Source organism: Malaclemys terrapin, chromosome 1, assembly GCF_027887155.1.
Source record: "Malaclemys terrapin pileata isolate rMalTer1 chromosome 1, rMalTer1.hap1, whole genome shotgun sequence".
NCBI classification, from domain to species: Eukaryota; Metazoa; Chordata; order Testudines; family Emydidae; genus Malaclemys; species Malaclemys terrapin.
The window spans coordinates 243264760-243284101 of NC_071505.1; the positions used below are offsets into that span (position 1 = coordinate 243264760).

At 45.3% G+C, this 19342-nt stretch overlaps 1 protein-coding gene across 1 annotated transcript in view; it reads right to left on the reverse strand.

Annotated features, from left to right (window-relative positions):
• CUL4A (cullin 4A) overlaps nt 1–19342 on the reverse strand; it is a 90116-nt gene that overhangs the window by 44050 nt on the left and 26724 nt on the right. The window contains exons 7-9 of the mRNA XM_054011182.1: nt 18091–18180; nt 17144–17226; nt 15022–15089 (exon numbers count right to left, since the gene is read on the reverse strand). Coding sequence (XP_053867157.1) covers nt 15022–15089; nt 17144–17226; nt 18091–18180 — 241 coding nt within the window. The remainder of the gene's footprint in view (nt 1–15021; nt 15090–17143; nt 17227–18090; nt 18181–19342) is intronic.

A 19342-nucleotide genomic window follows, 5' to 3' on the forward strand; every position in this document is an offset into this window, starting at 1 on the left:
TTAATGATTAATTTGCCCTGACGACTTGGGATTCATTCGCAGCCAGTACAGCTACTGGAAAAGTCTGTTAATGTGTCTGGGGATGGAGCGAAAATCCTCCAGGGACATCTCCACGAAGCTCTCCTGGAGGTACTTTCCAGAAGATTTCTGGGCAGTGCAGCCTTATTCCGTCCTCCATAGGTAGGACACTTGACCACGCCATGCTAGTAGCAAGTAATCTGGTATCATTGCATGACGAAGCCTGGCAGTGTACGGTCCCGGTGTTTGCTGGCATTCAAGCAACATCCGTTCTTTATCTCGCTGTGTTATCCTCAGGAGAGTGATATCGCTCATGGTAACCTGGTTGAAATATGGGAATTTAATTTAAGGGGACAGAGGTGGCCGTTCCTACTGGGCTGTTTGCCTGTGGCTGAAAAGAAATCCACGGGGGGAGAAGGGAGGAATTGGCGCTGAGCTTTTTGTGAGGGAGTGAGGTGTGGGATGCGAAAAGAGAAATTGCATTCCCTTAGAAGGGCCATAATATTTTTATCCGCCCTTTTCCAGGTGGGTGGGACTGTTGCTGGGGTTTGCCAGATCATTTTGGCCTGGCCCATGACAGCATCATTAATTGGCAGGGCAATTATGGAAGAAGTTGAAGTCTGCAGGATGTCCAGAAACATATGCTGGGATTCAGCTACTTCTTCTACTGGTATGTCCAGGGAATCTGCCATCCTCTTAGAGTGTTCCTGGAACTGTTTGAAATCATCCTTCATGGTGGGGTATGGGGGCATGATGGCTTCAGCCAGAGAGGAGGATGAAATGTTGACTGCTGGTGCAGCTTCCTGGTCTGAAGTTTCCTTTAGTTCCTCAACTGCCTCTTCCAGGGCTTCAGAGGGTCCTGGTACAAAGGATGAAGGAGAATGCCTTGACCTCACCCTGGGTGGACTGGGAGGCTTGTGGTATAGTGGGCGGTACTGGCACCCATGTGCAGTGTAAGGCCACTGTGTGGAAATGGCCTGAGTGGTGGCAACCATGAGGGTCTGTACCAGCGCTAAGTTTCAGGTCCTGGGCGATAATCCCATTGTTACAGTGGACCTGGTCTGGTAGATGCATGAACAAGGAAGGAGTGATGGGAGGAGTAGATTTCCCCTTCATCCTCATCATCCTCATCACTCAATTGGGGGTGGAGCTGAGCTGGGCGGTGTGGTGAGTTGGCTCGGTACTGGGTGTGCTGGAGTGAGGTCGGTACCAAGGAGATTCTGGCGCCTGAGGAAACCAGAAGATCCTGGTAGTGGAGGAACTGTTGCGATACCAAGAGCATCGGTAACAAAGATGGTGTTATCGACAGTACCGATGCATGTGCCGTGGTTGTCGGTGCCGAGGATTGTGCGCTTTGCGTTGTAAAGGCAGAAGGTGGCGCCACAGCCTGTAGCAGTGCAGAGCTACTCAGCACCATATGCCTAATAACTGTTCTTTAAATTTTTTTTGGCCTTCCTAATTATATTTTTACACTTCATTTGCCAGAGTTTATGCTCTTTTCTATTTTCCTCACTAGGATTTAACTTCCACTTTTTAAAGGATCCTTTTTGTCTCACACTGCTTTTTTTACTTTGTTGTTTAGTCACAGTGGCACTCTTTTGGTTCTCTTACTATGTTGTTTAATTTGGGGCATACATTTAAGTTGAGTGTCTATTATGGTGTCTTTAAAAAGTTTCCATGTACCTTGCAGGGATTTCACTCTTGACACTGTACCCTTTAATTCCCTCGTGGTGGTGGCCATGAATGAAAGGGGCAGACAGCATCATTCCAGTACCACCCCATACAATAGGGACTGGAGAGGCAGAGGTTTTGGTTTCTCTTTGTTGCCTTGTCCGAGCTAGCCGGCTTAAGGTCTTTGCTCACGTGGTACCCACAGTATCAGATGGTCCTGCTACCTTGCGGGACAGGATCTGGTCCAAGAGGTGAATATAGCTGGATCATGTGGGAATAGTGACCATAATATAATTAAATTTAACATCCCTGTGGCAGGGAAAACATCACAGCAGCCCAACACTGTAGCATTTAATTTCAGAAAGGGGAACTACACAAAAATGAGAAAGTTAATTAAACAGTAGTTTGTAACCTATCACAGATTCTGTACCAAATGATTGTAGGGTAGCTAATGTGACGCTAATTTTTAAGAAGGGCTCCAGAGGTGATCCCCACAATTACAGGCCTGACTTCAGTACCGGGCAAACTGGTTGAAACTATAGTAAAGAACAAAATTATCAGACACATAGAAGAACACAATTTTTTGGGGAAGGGTCAACATGGTTTTTGTAAAGTGAAAACATGCCTCACCAATCTACTAGAATTCTTTGAAGGGGTCAGCAAGCATGTGGACAAGGGGGATCCAGTGGATATAATGTACTTAGATTTTCAGAAAGCCTTTGACAAGGTCACTTATCAAAGGCTCTTAAGCAAAGGAAGTTGTCATGGGATAAGAGGGAAGGTCCTCTCATGGACTGGTAACTAGTTAAAAGTTAAGAAACAATGGGTAGGAATAAATGGTCAGTTTTCAGAATGGAGAGAGGTAAATAATAGTGTACCCCCAAGGATCTGTACTGGGACCAGTCCTATTCAACATATTCATAAATGATCTGGGAAAAAAAGGGGTAAATAGTTAGGTGGCAAAATTTGCAAATGATACGAAACTACTCAAGATAGTTAAGTCCCAAGCAGACTGCGAAGAGTTACAAAAGGATCTCTCAAAACTGGGTGACTGGGCAACAAAATGACAGATGCAATTCAATGCTGATAAATGCAAAGTAATGCACATTGGTAAACATAATCCCACTATACATATAACATGGAGTCTAAATTAGCTTTTTCCACTCAAGAAAGATCTTGGAGACATTGTGGATAGTTCTCTGAAAACATTCACTCAATGTGCAGCGGCAGTCAAAAAAAGCGAACACAATGTTGGAAATCATTAAGAAAGGGATAGAAAATATGACAGAAAATATCATATTGCCTCTATATAAATCCATGATATGCCAACACCTTGAATACTGTGTGCAGACGTGATCGCCCCATTTCAAAAAAGATATATTGGAACTATAGAAAAAGGGCAACAAAAATGAGTAGGGATATAGAACGGCTTTTATATGTGGAGCGATTAATAAGACTGGGACTTTTCAGCTTGGAGAAGAGATGACTATAGGGGCATATGATAGAGGTCTATAAAATCATGACTGGTGTGGAGAAAGTAAATACGGAGTTGTTATTTACTCCTTCTCATAACACAAGAACGGGGGGGGGGGGGAGAGGAGGGTCACCAAATGAAATTAACAGGCAGCAGGTTTAAAACAAACAAAAGGAAGTATTTTTTCTACAGACCGCACAGTCAACCTGTGGAACTCCTTGCCAGAGGATGTTGTGAAGGCCAACACTATAATAGGGTTCAAAAAAGAACTATCTAAGTTCATGGAGGATAGGTCTATCAATGGCTATTAGCCAGGAGGGGCAGGGATGGTGCCCCTCGCCTCTGTTTGCCAGAAGCTAGGAATGAGCGACAGGGGATGGATCACTTGATGATTACCTGTTCTGTTAATTCCCTCTGGGGCACCTGGCATTGGCCACTGTCAGAAGACAGGATACTGGGGGCTAGATGGACCTTTGGTGTTGACCATTCTTATGTACCTTGGAGGTGGAAGGTCCTGGCACAGTTGGTACTGATGGGGTCTGCCAAGTCGGAGAATGCCACTTCTTGGCTGAGGAGGGGAGTTCTGAGCCCGCTTTTTAGTTGCCTTCTTGGCAGAGTACTTTTTTGCCAAAGTGGGTGGAGGGGAACCTCTGTCAGATGCTGCCATGGGATACCAGTGTTGGGGAGGGGGGCGCAGAGACCTCTCCATCATGAGGCGCTTCAAATGCAGGTTTCTCACCTTCCTGGCCTGGGTTTTCAAGTTGTGGCAATGTGAGCACTTCTGCAAGATGTGTGTATCGCCAAGGGAGCGGCTCGCCATACTATGCATGCCTGTCAGAGACCAGTACAGAGAGTCTGCACGTAAGGAAGCGTTTAAAACCTGGGGAGCTGGGAATGCACCTCAGAGAAGGGCTTTCTCCCATGATGGAGGGTAACAATGCTATTCTAAGGGATGACTAACAACTGAAATTTAATTTTCTAATATAAGAGAAAAAAATTGTTTTTTATAGAAAGAAAAAATAAACTGTGACGGGGAAGTAAGTATTAACCTAGCTAACAACTAACTATTAACTAAACAACTAGAAATCTAAGTTCGACTAAAGAAGCTAAAGTACAGAGGCATGGCTAAGTGCTTTGTCTGAAACTGAGGGCAGAGAAGAGACTGAGCAGGGATTGGTCGTACGGCACTATGTAATTGCCTAAGATGGCGCGAGACGGGGACAATGCATGTGCGACCCAACCAGGCACTGCTACTACAAATCTCCCATTACATGCACAGGGACACTCCTTGAACAACATTTAGTTATTCTACACAAAGTGAAACAGTTTCAACAGGAAAGACTGGGCTAAGCCCACCACAGAACCCTCCAAAGCCCAACGGTTAGGATACTCTCCTGGGATATGGGAGACCAAGGTTCAAATCCCTATTCCAAGTAAGGCAGAGTGTGGGTTTGAACCCAGGTCTCTCACATCCTAGGTGAGTGCTCTAATCAGTACATTATGGAGCCTAATGAGGGCACCCTACCACCTCAGTTTTTTTGCAAGAAAGATCAGCCCTAACTCCAGGAGAGGATATAATGTCTGTGAATTCCAAGTGGAGAGAGGTGCCTAAGTCTCTCTGGATTGGGGCTTAGGCTACCGCTCTGTTCTTGACTAGCTTAGGTGGCTCCTTGATAAGAATTCTGGCTTTTGGGAACTCCATTCTTAAGTAACTAATTCTCCCCATGCATTGTATAGGGAGCCTAGGTACCTAACTTTAGGTGCCCTGCCACTTAGGGGAACCAACAGCCTCAAGTCAGGCATTCCAAAGCTGAGCCTATGTCCCCTTTATGGATCTAGGTCTGTATTTATACAGACTTAAGCAGTTTGTTTCTTTCAAAAATATTTTACCACAAACGATTTCAACTGAAGTATTTACATTTTCCTACCAGCTGCTGCCTATTGAAAGCTTGCTGTGAAGTAATAATAATACCTAGCTTTAATATAGCACTTTTCATCGGGAGATCTCACACAACTAACAAGAGGTCAGTAAGTAAACTAAAAAAACTGCCCCAACTCTAGAGCAGTAAAAATATATATCCTGTGAGAGTTTCTTTTTGGGTGCTGTGGTGATTTATGTTTCCTGTGTTAAGTATCAGCATAAACTCGCTGTTAAATAGTATCAACACAAATTACCACAAATTCTTTCCACGCTCAACTTTTGCCTTTACTAATGCATCCCCTCCCATATGAGAACAGAATTCATGTCACCAATTTAGCTGATATTACACTCAGGTTTTGTGTCATGTTCTAACATATTACACATATTCTTCTATTTATGGATTTTGAAACTTAATTGGATGACTGGTAATGACTCCAAATTGGTAATGATTCCAAATACTGCTGAATTATCTCATGTTCAGATCAATTCCTGAAAACCCAAATCATTCTATTCTTACCAGCACTGTTATTTTGTGCTGTAACTTAGTCTACTTTTACAAAGGCCAGGAACTTATTCTACTTTTATAAACAAACAAGAAAAGCAATTCAAGGATGATGCTGGATAAGAAAATGCAAATAAAACTGGCTTGCTCAGTCTTTAGTTATTGCAGCAATATACACCATAAAAACACCTATAATAGCTAAATTACAATGTCTTGAAAATATATGGTAGATTTTCTATTGGGGAGCAGTGGGCGATGAAGAAAATTATACTCCGCTGCATCAGAAGGTAGCCTCCTAAGTCAGAGATAGCAGCAACTAAACAGTACAGGGAAGTCTCACATTCATCTATTAGTTGTTTTCAGCACATGAAAAGACGGTTACTCACCGTTGTAACTGTTGTTCTTCGAGATGTGTTGCTCATATCCATTCCATTAGGTGTGTGCGCGCCGCGTGCACGATCGTCGGAAGATTTTCTACCCTAGCAACACCGGCGGGTCGGCTGTGGAGCCCCCTAGAGTGGCGCCTTCATGGCGCTGAATATATACCCCAGCCGACCCGGCGCCCCCTCAGTTCCTTCTTGCCGGCTACTCCGACAGTGGGGACGGGGGGCGGGTTTGGAATGGATATGAGCAACACATCTCGAAGAACAACAGTTACAACGGTGAGTAACCGTCTTTTCTTCTTCGAGTGCTTGCTCATATCCATTCCATTAGGTGACTCCCAAGCCCAACTTAGGTGGTGGGGTCGGAGTGAGACATTGCTGTGTGCAAAACCGCTGACCCGAATGCAGCATCGTCCCTGGACTGCTGCACTAGTGCATAGTGAGCTGTAAACGTGTGGACTGATGACCAAACCGCCGCTCTACAAATGTCCTGTATCGGAACATGTGCCAGGAAAGCAGTCGAGGAGGCTTGGGCCCTCGTGGAGTGAGCGGTGAGGTGCGGTGCTGAGACACCTGCCAGGTCATAGCAAGTCCGGATGCAAGACGTAATCCAGGAGGATAGGCGTTGTGAGGAGACCGGTGAGCCTTTCATTCGGTCGGCCACTGCAACGAAGAGTTGCGTCGTCTTTCTAAAGTGCTTTGTGCGGTCAATATAGAAGGCCAGGGCCCTTCGTACGTCCAGGGAATGCAAACGTTGATCCTGGCGAGTGGCATGTGGTTTGGGATAAAAGACCGGGAGAAATATGTCCTGGTTGATATGAAATGGAGAAACCACCTTAGGGAGAAAGGCAGGATGTGGACGAAGCTGCACTTTATCCTTATGGAAAACTGTATAAGGGGGCTCGGATGTAAGCGCCCTGAGTTCAGAAACGCGCCTTGCTGAGGTAATGGCTACGAGGAAGGCTGTCTTCCAGGATAGATACAAAAGTGAACAGGTGGCTAGTGGTTCAAATGGAGGACCTGTGAGTCTGGAGAGAACCAGATTAAGGTCCCACGTCGGGACGGGCTGACGCTGTTGTGGGTACGTCCGGTCTAAGCCCTTGAGGAATCTAACGACCATCGGGTTAGAGAATACCGAGGACGCGAATTCCCCTGGGTGAAAGGCTGATATAGCAGCCAGGTGAACTTTGACTGAAGATATCGCCAACCCTTGCTGTTTTAGGGAGAGGAGATATTCCAAAATGAGAGGAATAGGTGCCTGCAACGGGGGCGTGGCTCGTTGTTCGCACCAACATGAGAACCGTTTCCACTTGGCCAGGTCCGTGGTCCGTGTTGAGGGCTTCCTACTGCTCAGCAGAATCTGTTGGACAGAGTGCGAGCATTGCCGCTCTGCCTGGGTGAACCATGGAGCAGCCACGCTGTGAGGTGGAGTGATTGCAGGTCGGGGTGACGCAGCCAACCGTGGTCCTGAGAAATGAGATCCGGACATAATGGAAGCGGGATCGGTGTTTGAACCGAGAGTTCCAACAGTGTGGTGTACCAATGTTGTCTCGGCCACGCTGGAGCGATCAGAATTACCTGTGCCTGGTCTCTGCGCAATTTTAGCAGTACCTTGTGGACCAGAGGAAACGGAGGGAAGGCATAAAACAGGTGGTCTTTCCAGGGAAGGAGAAACGCATCCGAGAGGGAGCCCGGAGCTCGACCTTGTAGGGAGCAGAACACGTGGCACTTCCTGTTGTCTCGAGATGCAAACAGGTCTATCTGGGGAAACCCCCACCTCCGGAAGATGGAATGTATGATGTCCGGACGGATAGACCACTCGTGTGTCTGGAAGGACCTGCTGAGTCGGTCCGCTAGAGTGTTCTGGACTCCAGGGAGGAACGATGCCGTGAGATGGATTGAGTGGGCGATGCAGAAGTCCCACAGGCGAATGGCCTCTTGGCATAGAACTGACGAACGTGCTCCTCCTTGCTTGTTGATGTAAAACATGGCCGTGGTGTTGTCGATGAGAACTAACACACAACGGCCACGTAGTTGATTGAGAAATGCCTGGCACGCCAGGCGCACCGCCATCAGCTCCCGAACATTGATGTGCAGGGCTAACTGGGGTGCAGTCCACAGGCCCTGGGTATGGTGTTCGTTGAGATGGGCGCCCCAACCCAGAGAGGAGGCGTCTGTGACCAGATGCAGAGAGGGTTGTGGGGCGTGAAATGGCATCCCTTCGCAGACCACATTGTGATCTAGCCACCAGGTGAGGGAGGTCAGGACCGAGTTCGGGACCGTGACCACCATGTTCAGGCTGTCCCGATGTGGACGGTATATTGATGACACCCAGGTCTGGAGTGGGCGAAGCCGAAGTCTGGCATGCCTGGTTACGTACGTGCAGGAAGCCATGTGACCCAGCAGGGTAAGGCACGACCTCACCGTGGTAGTTGGGAAGGCCTGTAGCCCTTGAATGAGGCTCGTGATGGTGCCAAAGCGGTTGTCTGGCAGGATGGCTTGTGCACGTCTGGAGTCTAGAACTGCGCCGATGAAATCTATTCTCTGGGTAGGTTCTAGAGTGGATTTGTCCTTGTTGAGTAGGATGCCCAACTCATTGAATGTGTGCACTATTCTGTGGACGTGAGCTTGAACTTGCTCTTTGGTGCGACCGCGTACCAGCCAGTCGTCTAGGTACGGGAACACCTGTATCTCCTGCCGACGAAGGTACGCTGCCACGACAGCCATACATTTCGTGAACACTCTTGGGGCCGAGGATAGGCCGAAAGGAAGGACTGCAAATTGGTAGTGCACCGTGTTTACCACGAATCGCAGGAAGCGTCTGTGAGGTGGGTAAATTGAGATGTGAAAGTATGCGTCTTTCATGTCGAGGGCGGCGAACCAGTCTCCAGGATCGAGGGAAGGGATAATGGCCCCCAAAGAGATCATGCGGAACTTCAACTTTACTACGAATTTGTTGAGTCCGCGCAAGTCCAAGATGGGCCGCAGACCTCCTTTGGACTTGGGGATCAGGAAGTAATGGGAATAAAATCCCCTGCCCCTTAACTCTATCGGAACCTCCTCTATGGCCCCCATGGCCAGGAGCGTAGAAACCTCCTGTATAAGAAGTTGCTCGTGAGAAGGGTCCCTGAAGAGGGACGGGGAAGGGGGGTGGGAAGGGGGGATAGAAGAAAACTGGATAGCGTATCCCTTCTCCACCGTGCGGAGGACCCAGCGGTCCGAAGTTATAAGGGACCAAGCACGGTGGAAGTGGGAGAGGCGATCCCGGAAGGAGGGGGCTGGATCCTGGGGGATGACTGGGGCGCCGTCCTCGACCGCACCTTCAAAAGTTCTGCCTGGGGCCTGAAGGTGGTCTAGGTGGCCCTTGGTTTTGGCCGGGTTGAGGGCCGGTCCACCTTCTTCTACCACCTCGCCCTCGCCTCCGGGTCGAGTCCTGTCTCTGACGAGGCGGGGGGGGGGGGGGGGGGGTAGAAGCGCTGAGGCTGCGGCCTAAATGGTCTGCGCTGAGGGCCCACAACATGCATCCCCAGGGAGCGCATGATTGTTCTCGAGTCCTTGAGGCTCTGCAGGCGAGAGTCCGTCTTGTCCGAGAACAATCCATGTCCCTCAAAGGGCAGATCCTGTAGGGTTTGCTGCAGCTCCGGAGGCAAACCCGAAACTTGAAGCCTGGAGATCCTCCGCATAGCGATACCCGAAGCCAGGGTCCTCGCAGCTGAGTCTGCTATGTCCAAGGAGGCCTGCAAGGAGGTCCGAGCCACCTTCTTACCCTCCTCTACCATGGCTCCAAACTCCTCCCTGGACTCTTGGGGAATCAACTCCTTAAACTTCCCCATAGAGTTCCAGGAGTTAAAATTGTAACGGCTCAGTAGCGCCTGTTGGTTCGCCGCTCTAAGTTGCAGCCCTCCGGCTGAGTAAACCTTACGGCCAAACAAATCGAGCCGCTTAGCCTCGTTTGATTTAGGCGCTGCAGCCTGCTGGCCGTGGCGCTCTCGTGCGTTCACTGATGCCACCACCAGTGAACACGGTTGGGGGTGGGTATACAAGTACCCGTAGTCCTTAGACGGGACAAAGTACTTCCTTTCCACCCCTCTCGCTGTGGGTGGGATAGAGGCAGGAGTTTGCCATATCGTATCCGCATTGGTTTGTATCGTGCGGATCAGGGGTAGCGCCACCCTCGATGGGGCATCCGCTCCGAGGATGTTCACGATAGGGTCCTGTACTTCCACTATCTCCTCCGCCTGCAGGTCCATATTACGGGCCATCCTACGCAGGAGATCCTGGTGAGCCCGAAGATCTATCGGAGGGGGACCCGTACATGAAGTGCCCGCCACTGCCTCATCCGGAGAGGAGGAGGAAGATGCCTCCGGTGGTACTGGATCCAAGGGGGGGTCCTGATCCCCCTGCTCTTGGGCCGGAGCATCACCTGTACTTGGGTCTATGGTGTCAGGTGGCGTGGACACGGAAGCCTCCATGCCCCCTGGCGGAGGCCGAGAGATGGTGGATTCTGGGGCCCTTCTAACCGAGTGACCCGAGCGAGAGGTCGATGGTATTGGAGCCCCTTGCTCCTGGTGGTACGCCCACGGGGTCCAAAATGACCAGTGAGATGGTCCATGAGAGTGGTCCTCTGCCATCTCCTGCCAATGGCCCAAGTTCCGTTCCTCGGCTTGCCCTTGAGGGGGGTATGCCGATCTCGACAGGTCCTCCGAGGAGCGAGACACAGATCTTGACGGCCATGGCGGTGCCGAGAGAGATGAAACGATCCCCGTGGGCTGCGGTGCCGCACGGTACCGGTCCGGAGATGATCTATCTCTGCGCGGTGCCGGCGAACGGTGCCGGGACCGCGATCGGTGCCGATGACCTCGTCGGTGCCGGGAGCCGGATCTGGACCTCGACGAGGACCTGGAGTATGCCCGGTGCCGGGAGCGGCCTCTCGACGTCGAGCGTCGACCGTAGCGGTGCCGAGAACTACGTCTCGACGTTGATCGGTGCCGACGATCATAGCGGTGCCGAGACGTAGAACGGTGCCGCGACGAAGATCTTGGCCGCGAGTACGACCGGTGCCGAGGTGATATTCGGTGCCGGGACTGCGAGCGGCGTGGGGACCTGCACCGGTGCCGAGGTTCCAGCCCTTGTGATGGAGGGCGCATCAAGGCAGGTTTCCCCCTTGACTGGACCGGGCGGGTCAACGGTGCCGTCGGTGCCAGTGGTTGAGGCGGTGCCGGCTCCGTGAGAGCTATCAAGTCTCTCGCCGCCACGAAGGTCTCCGGAGTCGACGGGAGTTGTATTACCGCCGGTCTCGGTGGAGACGCTATCTGCACCGGACTCAACGGCCGCGGTGTCGGAGTCGACAGTGCTGGAGGCACCTGTTTTCGGTGCTCCACCGGCGCACTCGGCTCTACCCCCGGCACTGGGGGAGCCGGCGTCTTCGGCACAGAGGTCCCCGTCTTATGGGCTTTTTTATGCCCCGGGGATAATGACCGGCGTCGAGGTGCCTGCTGCGGTGCCGACGAGGTCCGGTGCCGGGGAGGTTTGTCCGACACCGCCCACGTTGTCGGCATTGCCGGTGCAGCTGGGGCACTGCGCACCGAGGCGCTAGGTGCCGGGGCCTGGCTCGTAGAAGGAGTGTCCGGGCTAAGTGCCGCCTCCATCAGGAGTTGCCGGAGCCGAAAGTCCCGCTCTTTCTTGGTCCTTGGTCTGAAGGCCTTACAGATCTTGCACTTATCTGTTTGGTGGGACTCTCCCAGGCACTTCAGACAGGAGTCGTGCGGGTCGCTCGTGGGCATAGGTTTAGCGCAGGAGGCGCACTGCTTGAAGCCGGGAGCTCTGGGCATGAGCCCGGGCCCGCGGCCGGGGGAGAAAGGGGGCGACGACCCCCTTAGTCCCCTGGACTATTATAACAAATCTAACAACTTTAAAAACTATTTAACTATTAAACTACAAACACTAGAACTAGAACTATAACTACAACTGCGAATAACTAACTAAGCTAGGGAGAGTGGAGAACAGCTATGCCGCGCTCCACAGTTCCAACGACCGTCAGGGGCGGTAAGAAGGAACTGAGGGGGCGCCGGGTCGGCTGGGGTATATATTCAGCGCCATGAAGGTGCCACTCTAGGGGGCTCCACAGCCGACCCGCCGGTGTTGCTAGGGTAGAAAATCTTCCGACGATCGTGCACGCAGCGCGCACACACCTAATGGAATGGATATGAGCAAGCACTCGAAGAAGAACAGCCGATTTCATCTTGTAGTGCTCTCTTCTTCAATATTTGTCAGTTAAAAGGAAAATCAAATATGGCGACAATCTCCCCTGCTCCCTCAAGCCAATATAGTAATACTTCCCTTTTTCTTTCCATCTCATGTGCTTGGATCAATCACACAACTTCTATTATAGCACACATTTGATAGGCAAGGAAAATATATCTGAAATTACTCTGTAACAGGAAGGCTGCACCCAACTTCTTGAAAGTACTGCCATAGCCTTGGAATGCTTTATTACACTCACAAGACAAAAACCCAACAAGCTGGTCAGAGGCAGTTGTACTTATACAAGAAAAGTTTCTTATACATACTCAAAGCATTTTTAAGCTTTTATTTTCCTGTATCAAACTGACTATACCACATGCCTTCTCCTAAGGAACAAAACCTACTAAAGGTAGTTAGTGTCTTCTTCTATTTGCACAGCACACTTGGATGTCAAGTGGATTATAATGTGCCGCTAGATCAAATGAATGCAAAAAGTTATGTAAATCGATAGGTGTTAGACTTACTCAAATTTAATTTAAGTGCAGATACAGAATGTGAAAGCCGAACTAATTTAAATCTACAGATATCACAATCTCAAAATGTAAATATAAAAACCAATTCTAGTATGAAAATTGCACATATATTAATTGTCCATATCTATATGGAGATATATTATAAACTAGGAAAGAGTTCGGAAATAAAACAAGACCGGATACCATTTCTTACTCAGATGTCTGCTACATAAAAATGTCAGTGTGAAAACCTTTTATAATAACATCAATTCCACCGATGACAAATGACATCAATTCCACCGATGTATATCAACAAGAGAATTAACTATCTAAATCCCTATATTTCAAAATAAGTTTAAGACGGAATAAAACAGTTAAAATAAAATGAAGTACATCAGTGAAGGCCGAAGATTGTACAAGTATATTTATATATTTAAAATATGGACAAAGAAAGAGGAAGAAACGAAGTAAGATGTCTAATTCAGCACATAAACATTATGATGGTTTGGCTGTTGCACAGCAAGCCACCTTGATAGAATCTCACACTGAGGGAGGTTAGAAAACAGTAGAGAATTGAGTGTGGGACGCTAAATCCAGTTTAGGGTTTAAAAAAAAAGTTTTTTTTTTTTAAATAGAAGTTTGGTGCTAGAAGCCCTCTCAACAGAGAGCAAGATAGATACAGTAAGAAGTAGGTTCTGGAAGAGGATGGCAGCTGGTCAGTTACAGACAGCAAGTAACAGAACTGGGCTATACTTTTTGACGGTTTTTGGGTTACTGAAACTATTTATAAATTCAGGTTAAATTTTGGTCCACAGAATGGAAAAATGGCAAAACAGTTTGTTTTGCCCATTTTGAAATTAAACGTTTTGACTTTTCATTCAAAAATAGCATTTCATTTGGAAATTTTGCTGTAATCAGGAGCCAAAAAATCTCAACGCATTATAGGTGAAACCGCGTTATATCGAACTTGCTTTGATCCACCGGAGTGTGCAGCCTCGCCCCCCCCAGAGCACTGCTTTACCGCATTATAGCCGAATTTGTGTTATATTGGGTCACATTATACCAGGGTAGAGGGGTATTTAAAATTATATATTATATATGGATGGGTGAAAAACACCTGAAATAAAACACCGGGAAAAAAGTGTTTTGGATTGAATAATTTTGTTTGACCCAAATCGAATATTTTTCTTTTTTTGTTTCAGCAAGGAAAAAAAAAGAAAGAAAAAAATTAGTTTTGCTTCAAACTAGACTGAATTTTTTTTCCTCTGAATATTTTGGTTCATCCTCGAACCAAAAAAATCAATTATTCACTCACCACTAGACAGCAATACTCATAGGTCCTGAGGATAAGTTACTGAAATGTGAGACAGTTAGCGAAAGAGGTAGACTGGTGAAGTAGACCAAATCAGATAATTTTCCATCTGATCAGGCAGAGAACTAAAAGAAGCCAATGTCAGAAGTTTTGAGAAAAATATCCCAAGTATTTTATTGAAAATAAAGGAAGAATAAGTGGAGGGAGGGGACTTTCCTGCAACATGAAGAAAACAAAGAAGGGTGAGGCTAAGTTACCAGAAGACCCAAAACCTAAAGATCACCCAGAGCTAAGAACAGAAAAGATATTTTATATCAAAACATATATAAGATCAGGAAACATCAATCAAGCTTAAAAATCCAGTGAAAGAAGAAGATTGACATGATTGTTCCTGTTAATTTTTAAAAAACCAAGAGGATATCAGAGGCACTGATCACTCAACAAGTACTTCTGAAGAAGACTAAGACAAATCTGAGATTTCCAGAGACACACCAAAGGATGCAAAGAGAATATATATTGTACTGGCTTAACAGGTAACCTCACTGAGACTTCACTGTATTTGACTGTACAAAGATTCTTTAATTATATAGTGACAGGCAAACTAGAAGTTAATTCTACCTGTGCTGTGTGATTTATATAGAATTACTGCAGTAATTTAAGTGCTTGTTTTGGAAGTTTATATAATCCTGTGCCATTAGCACTTTTTATTTTGGAGATGACTAGTGGCACTAAGTATGGGTGAAGGGTTTAACTATCTTTAAACAGTTTTACAAAACTATAACCAGAATCATCATGTATTCTCACACACACACAATCTTGCCCTGGTAGCTGGAATAACTTTATTCGGAGCTGGCTTTCAGTATGCGTGGAAGTCGCTGCTATGGCCCACATTCTTTACTAAAGTAATAGTTGTACAATCTACCATAATTGCAGAGTATGAGAATCTGTCCTTCAGTGTAGGTTACAAGAACTAAGAAAGATATACCTTTTTGCAAAATAGCTGTTAAGTGCTCTCCTAGTAGTTGCTTTTCCACACAAGCAATTAGTAGTTTCCTGTGTAAGGCAAGAAAAAGCACATAAGAAATACTGCACAGTTTAAGGCAATTACTCTCTTATCAGGATGTATGTGTGATTAACTCCCATTACTACATGACAAAACATTGAAAATGTACAGTTTATTCTAATTTTGCAGTCTGTATTTTACATAAACAAAAAAATTCTAACAGGAATAAACTCAAGATAAAATACTGCAAAAATATATGCAATTAAGAAATGGAGATTCTAATTAAAATGTTACTTTAAAAAACAAGCTCTTGCTATTATTCATAACACCTTAAAATTATATATTAAAAATTAGAACAGTTTTAAAGATTCTTATTTACTTTTTCTTTTTATAGAAAAAGATGGTTCTAAGCTGGATCCTCAAAACCAAACAACCCAGGTTAGTGTGGTTCAAAATTCAAACCCAAATTCTGAACTAAGGTTTCATGGCTAACGAAGCACACTTATGAGCTGAATTAGAACCCCATATCAGACCACCAAACTCTGGGAGAAGATATTAAACTTGGTTCTGAATTTTGCAATGTAGGCTTATCTCTACTTTCCACCTATAATTCAGATTATTTACTTACTGCATTTGACTAAGACTGGTCAGTTTCCTTTTCTGGCTTTTATGTATTACTAAAGTGGTGAAATGCTTAGGTTGAAAATATTGCAGAGCAATATTCTGCAATTTTTCAACAACAAAAAAACCCCAAAGCAAAACAAAACACCCAAATCCTGGCTTTACACTAATATATTGTAAGTCAACAAATCACAGAATAACTGTATTGGTCTTAAATTTTAGAAAATATGTTTTTTACAAAACCTAATTTACGGGTTTAAATTAACCCGACATTATTTTTGATATGCAGCGTTGTTGTAGTCATGCTGGTCCCAGGATATTAAGAGAGTACTCCATCAGCACTTCACCTATCTTGTTCTCTATTATTTCTGATGTTATTTTTCTCCCTGAAGGATCATATCTATTCCAAGTACAAATCTAATACATTACATTTTTTACTTTTTTTAATATTCTTGCTGCCCCCTTCACACATCTAGAAGGGTGGTAAACTCTGAGGTATGAGGATCACTAAAGGAGACCAACTTCAGATCCCGTAAATGCTGCTTCTTAAAAGGATCAAAGGAAATCAGTGATGATTTATGCAAGGCTTTCTCATTTTGCCTTCACAGAGCTCTCTGACCCCAGTGGGCCCAGACTTCCATCCTGAGCTGAGACAGAAGCTGGGACCCACAATAAGTCTCTGCACAGACTGGCCTCGCTAGAATTCCAGGCTACTCTTTATTTGAGCTGCATTTTAAAGCCATGATTCTGCAAATACTTATGCATGTTCTTAAATTCATATATGTGAGTAGTTCCATTGATTTTGATGAGACTAACTGTGGAGTAAATATCAACCAACCTGCAAGTAAGTATTTGCAGGATCAGGGCCACAGTTAGAATTTTATAATATATAGCAGCTGTCTAAAAAAATATTTTAGTTTGCATTATACATACACTACAGCATAGATTGCAGTAGATAATTTTAAGTAATGAGAAATAAGAGATATACTTTAATAAAGTCATCATTGTAACACGATCAAATGCCAAATATAGCCTAGAACACGGTTAATAAAAGTGGACTGCCATTTTAAATAGAGCTCATGAGTGAGGATACCTAACAGTTTCATTAGGCAAAAAGAACGTTCCCTTCCCTCAGGCAGTTTGAGCTAAATGTCATTATAAGCGCATGAATGGTTAACCTGAACTACTATTTTTAAAGTCCAAATGATACAATAACTCAAAGATTTCAAAAACCTCAAACTCATATTGCTAGATCTTTCCAGATATTTTTCTCTCCCACTTTTTTCTTTTTATCGTGTATTTTAATCAAGATACGTAGCCTTCGTAAAACAAAGTTCTTTACAGATAATCTCAATATTATTACCCTTTTAGATACTATTAAAATAATCTGCCTTCTTTCGAACCATGGATAATCACATTACTTTATGAATGGATAGCAAGCAGGCTTGGCCTATAGTGAAAATGGAAGAAAAACTGTACTCACTGCGTGCTATGGTCTAAATATGTTATCACTCGGTCTCCTTCTTCTTCTAAACGTTTGTTAACGTGGTGAAGATATTCTGGGACCTAGCAAAGAAAAGAACGCAATGATTTAATTAGTGAACACAAAGGAATATGACATATGCATAACCTTTTTATCATGACAATTATCTTAACTATACATTAGCAGAGTACTGACAAGATAGCATTAGAGAAGAAATTAAGGATGGCATAATCCACAGAGACACGGGTGTGACATGACAATTTACATCAGTGTCATGTAGACACTTGCTTTCAGAATATTTGCGGTGAGTCAGTTAACTTTCACAGTTCTCATTTGGGAGAGCCAATACATTTATATTAACTAGGGGACACTTATTTGTTTTACATTTTGGGAAGTGTCTAAATTTGTGGCCTGTCAACAGGACAGTATTGCTTTAACCCAAAAGAACAGAAAACAAAACTGTCTTAGTCTATTGAGTAAATAAGCCTTTTTTAAAACTCAACTGCTTAATTAGGTATAAATGAAAGAAAAACTGGAATGACACTAAAGGACACACATTACAGTTTCTTGGGTGAAGTAATGTTGACAATACCCCCATAGCTCTTACTATTTTGTTCTCCAGCAGCATGATTTTAGGTAGCCCAAATTTTACTGGGTTATCTCAGTTCTAGTCATGCACTTAAAGCAGTGGTTTTCAACCTTTTTTCATTTGCAGACCCCTAAAAAATTTCAAATGGAGGTGTTGTCCCTTTTGGAAATCTTAGACATCCGTGGACCATTGATTTAAACCACTGACTTAAAGATACTTCAACGCACTGGATTCAATTCTCCCTCTCAGATACACCAATGCAGCTCACACTGAAGTACATGGAGGTGTACCTCAGCATAGAATTGGGCCCCACGGTCTTTTAATTAATTCCTAGTGCTCATTAACACTGTGTATTTACCTCTCTTTCTTGCATTAACCTTTGGCCCTCTGCCGCATATAAACAATTTGTCTCCTCCAAAAACTTTTGTTCAAATGATTCCTTGTAAACCTAGGTAAAAAATGAAATTATGAATTTAATTACTTATTAACCTCATGCTTAAGGCTGGCTTTTTTATTTTTAGTTGTCAAGATGAAAGACAAAAAATATCCCACGACACAAAATTGTCTGTCCTCAAGAAAAGTGCCACTGACACTACTGGATAATGAAATTCTTGATTTATTTGTATAATAGGTAGAGGATGACCAACTGCAATGGGAGCTTTCCCACAGCATATCATAAGTGTGCTTCAATCAGGGATTCAGTGCCTGATTTGTCTAAATCAATGGGCTTCTGTTTAAATCACACAGACAGGCACCAGTAGCCAATATAACACAATTATGGGACTCCAGTCCAGTTGAGTTTGATCCTCCTGCCAGCATTCCTGCTGCAAATGCAATAGCTCCAAATTAGTGAAATCACAGCAAAGAACCGATAACTCCTTTTCGGTGAAATGCTTGGACTAATCAGGAACACCGTCTCCAAAATAATCTTCATCCAAGAAATCTGGGGTTTGTCATCTTGCTTTGGCTCACTGAGATAAATGAGGTGCAGATGAACTGGACTATCCTTTCCCTCTTCAATGTCTATTGCTGAACTAGAGGGGATTTAAAGAAGAGTAACAGGAATGATCAAGGTCAATGAAACACTGTCATATTAAAAGAAATTGAAAAGACTGGTATTGTTTACTTTAGAAAGGAGACCAAGGCCTGGTCTACACTGGGGGGGGGGGGGGGTGTCAATGCAAGATACACAACTTCAACTACAGGAATACCGTAGCTGAAGTTGACATATCTTATTCCGACTTACCTCCCGTCCTCACGGCGCAGGATCGACTGCCGCGGCTCCTCCATCGACTCCGCTACCGCCGCTCACTCCGGTGGAGTTCCGGAGTCGATGGGGAACGTGTTCGGGGATCGATATATCATGTCTTAACGAGACATGATATATTGATCCCCAATAAATTGATCGCTACCCGCCGATACGGCGGGTAGTCTGGACATACCCTAGTAGAGAGAACAGGATAAAAGTATACACAATAATTCATGACCTGGAAAAGGTAGATCAGGAGCTTCTCTTCTCCCTGCCTCATAACAAGACATGGGGGCATTCACTAGAATTAAAAAAAGGTAAGAAATTCAAAACCAATGGAAGGAAATATTTGTTCATATAA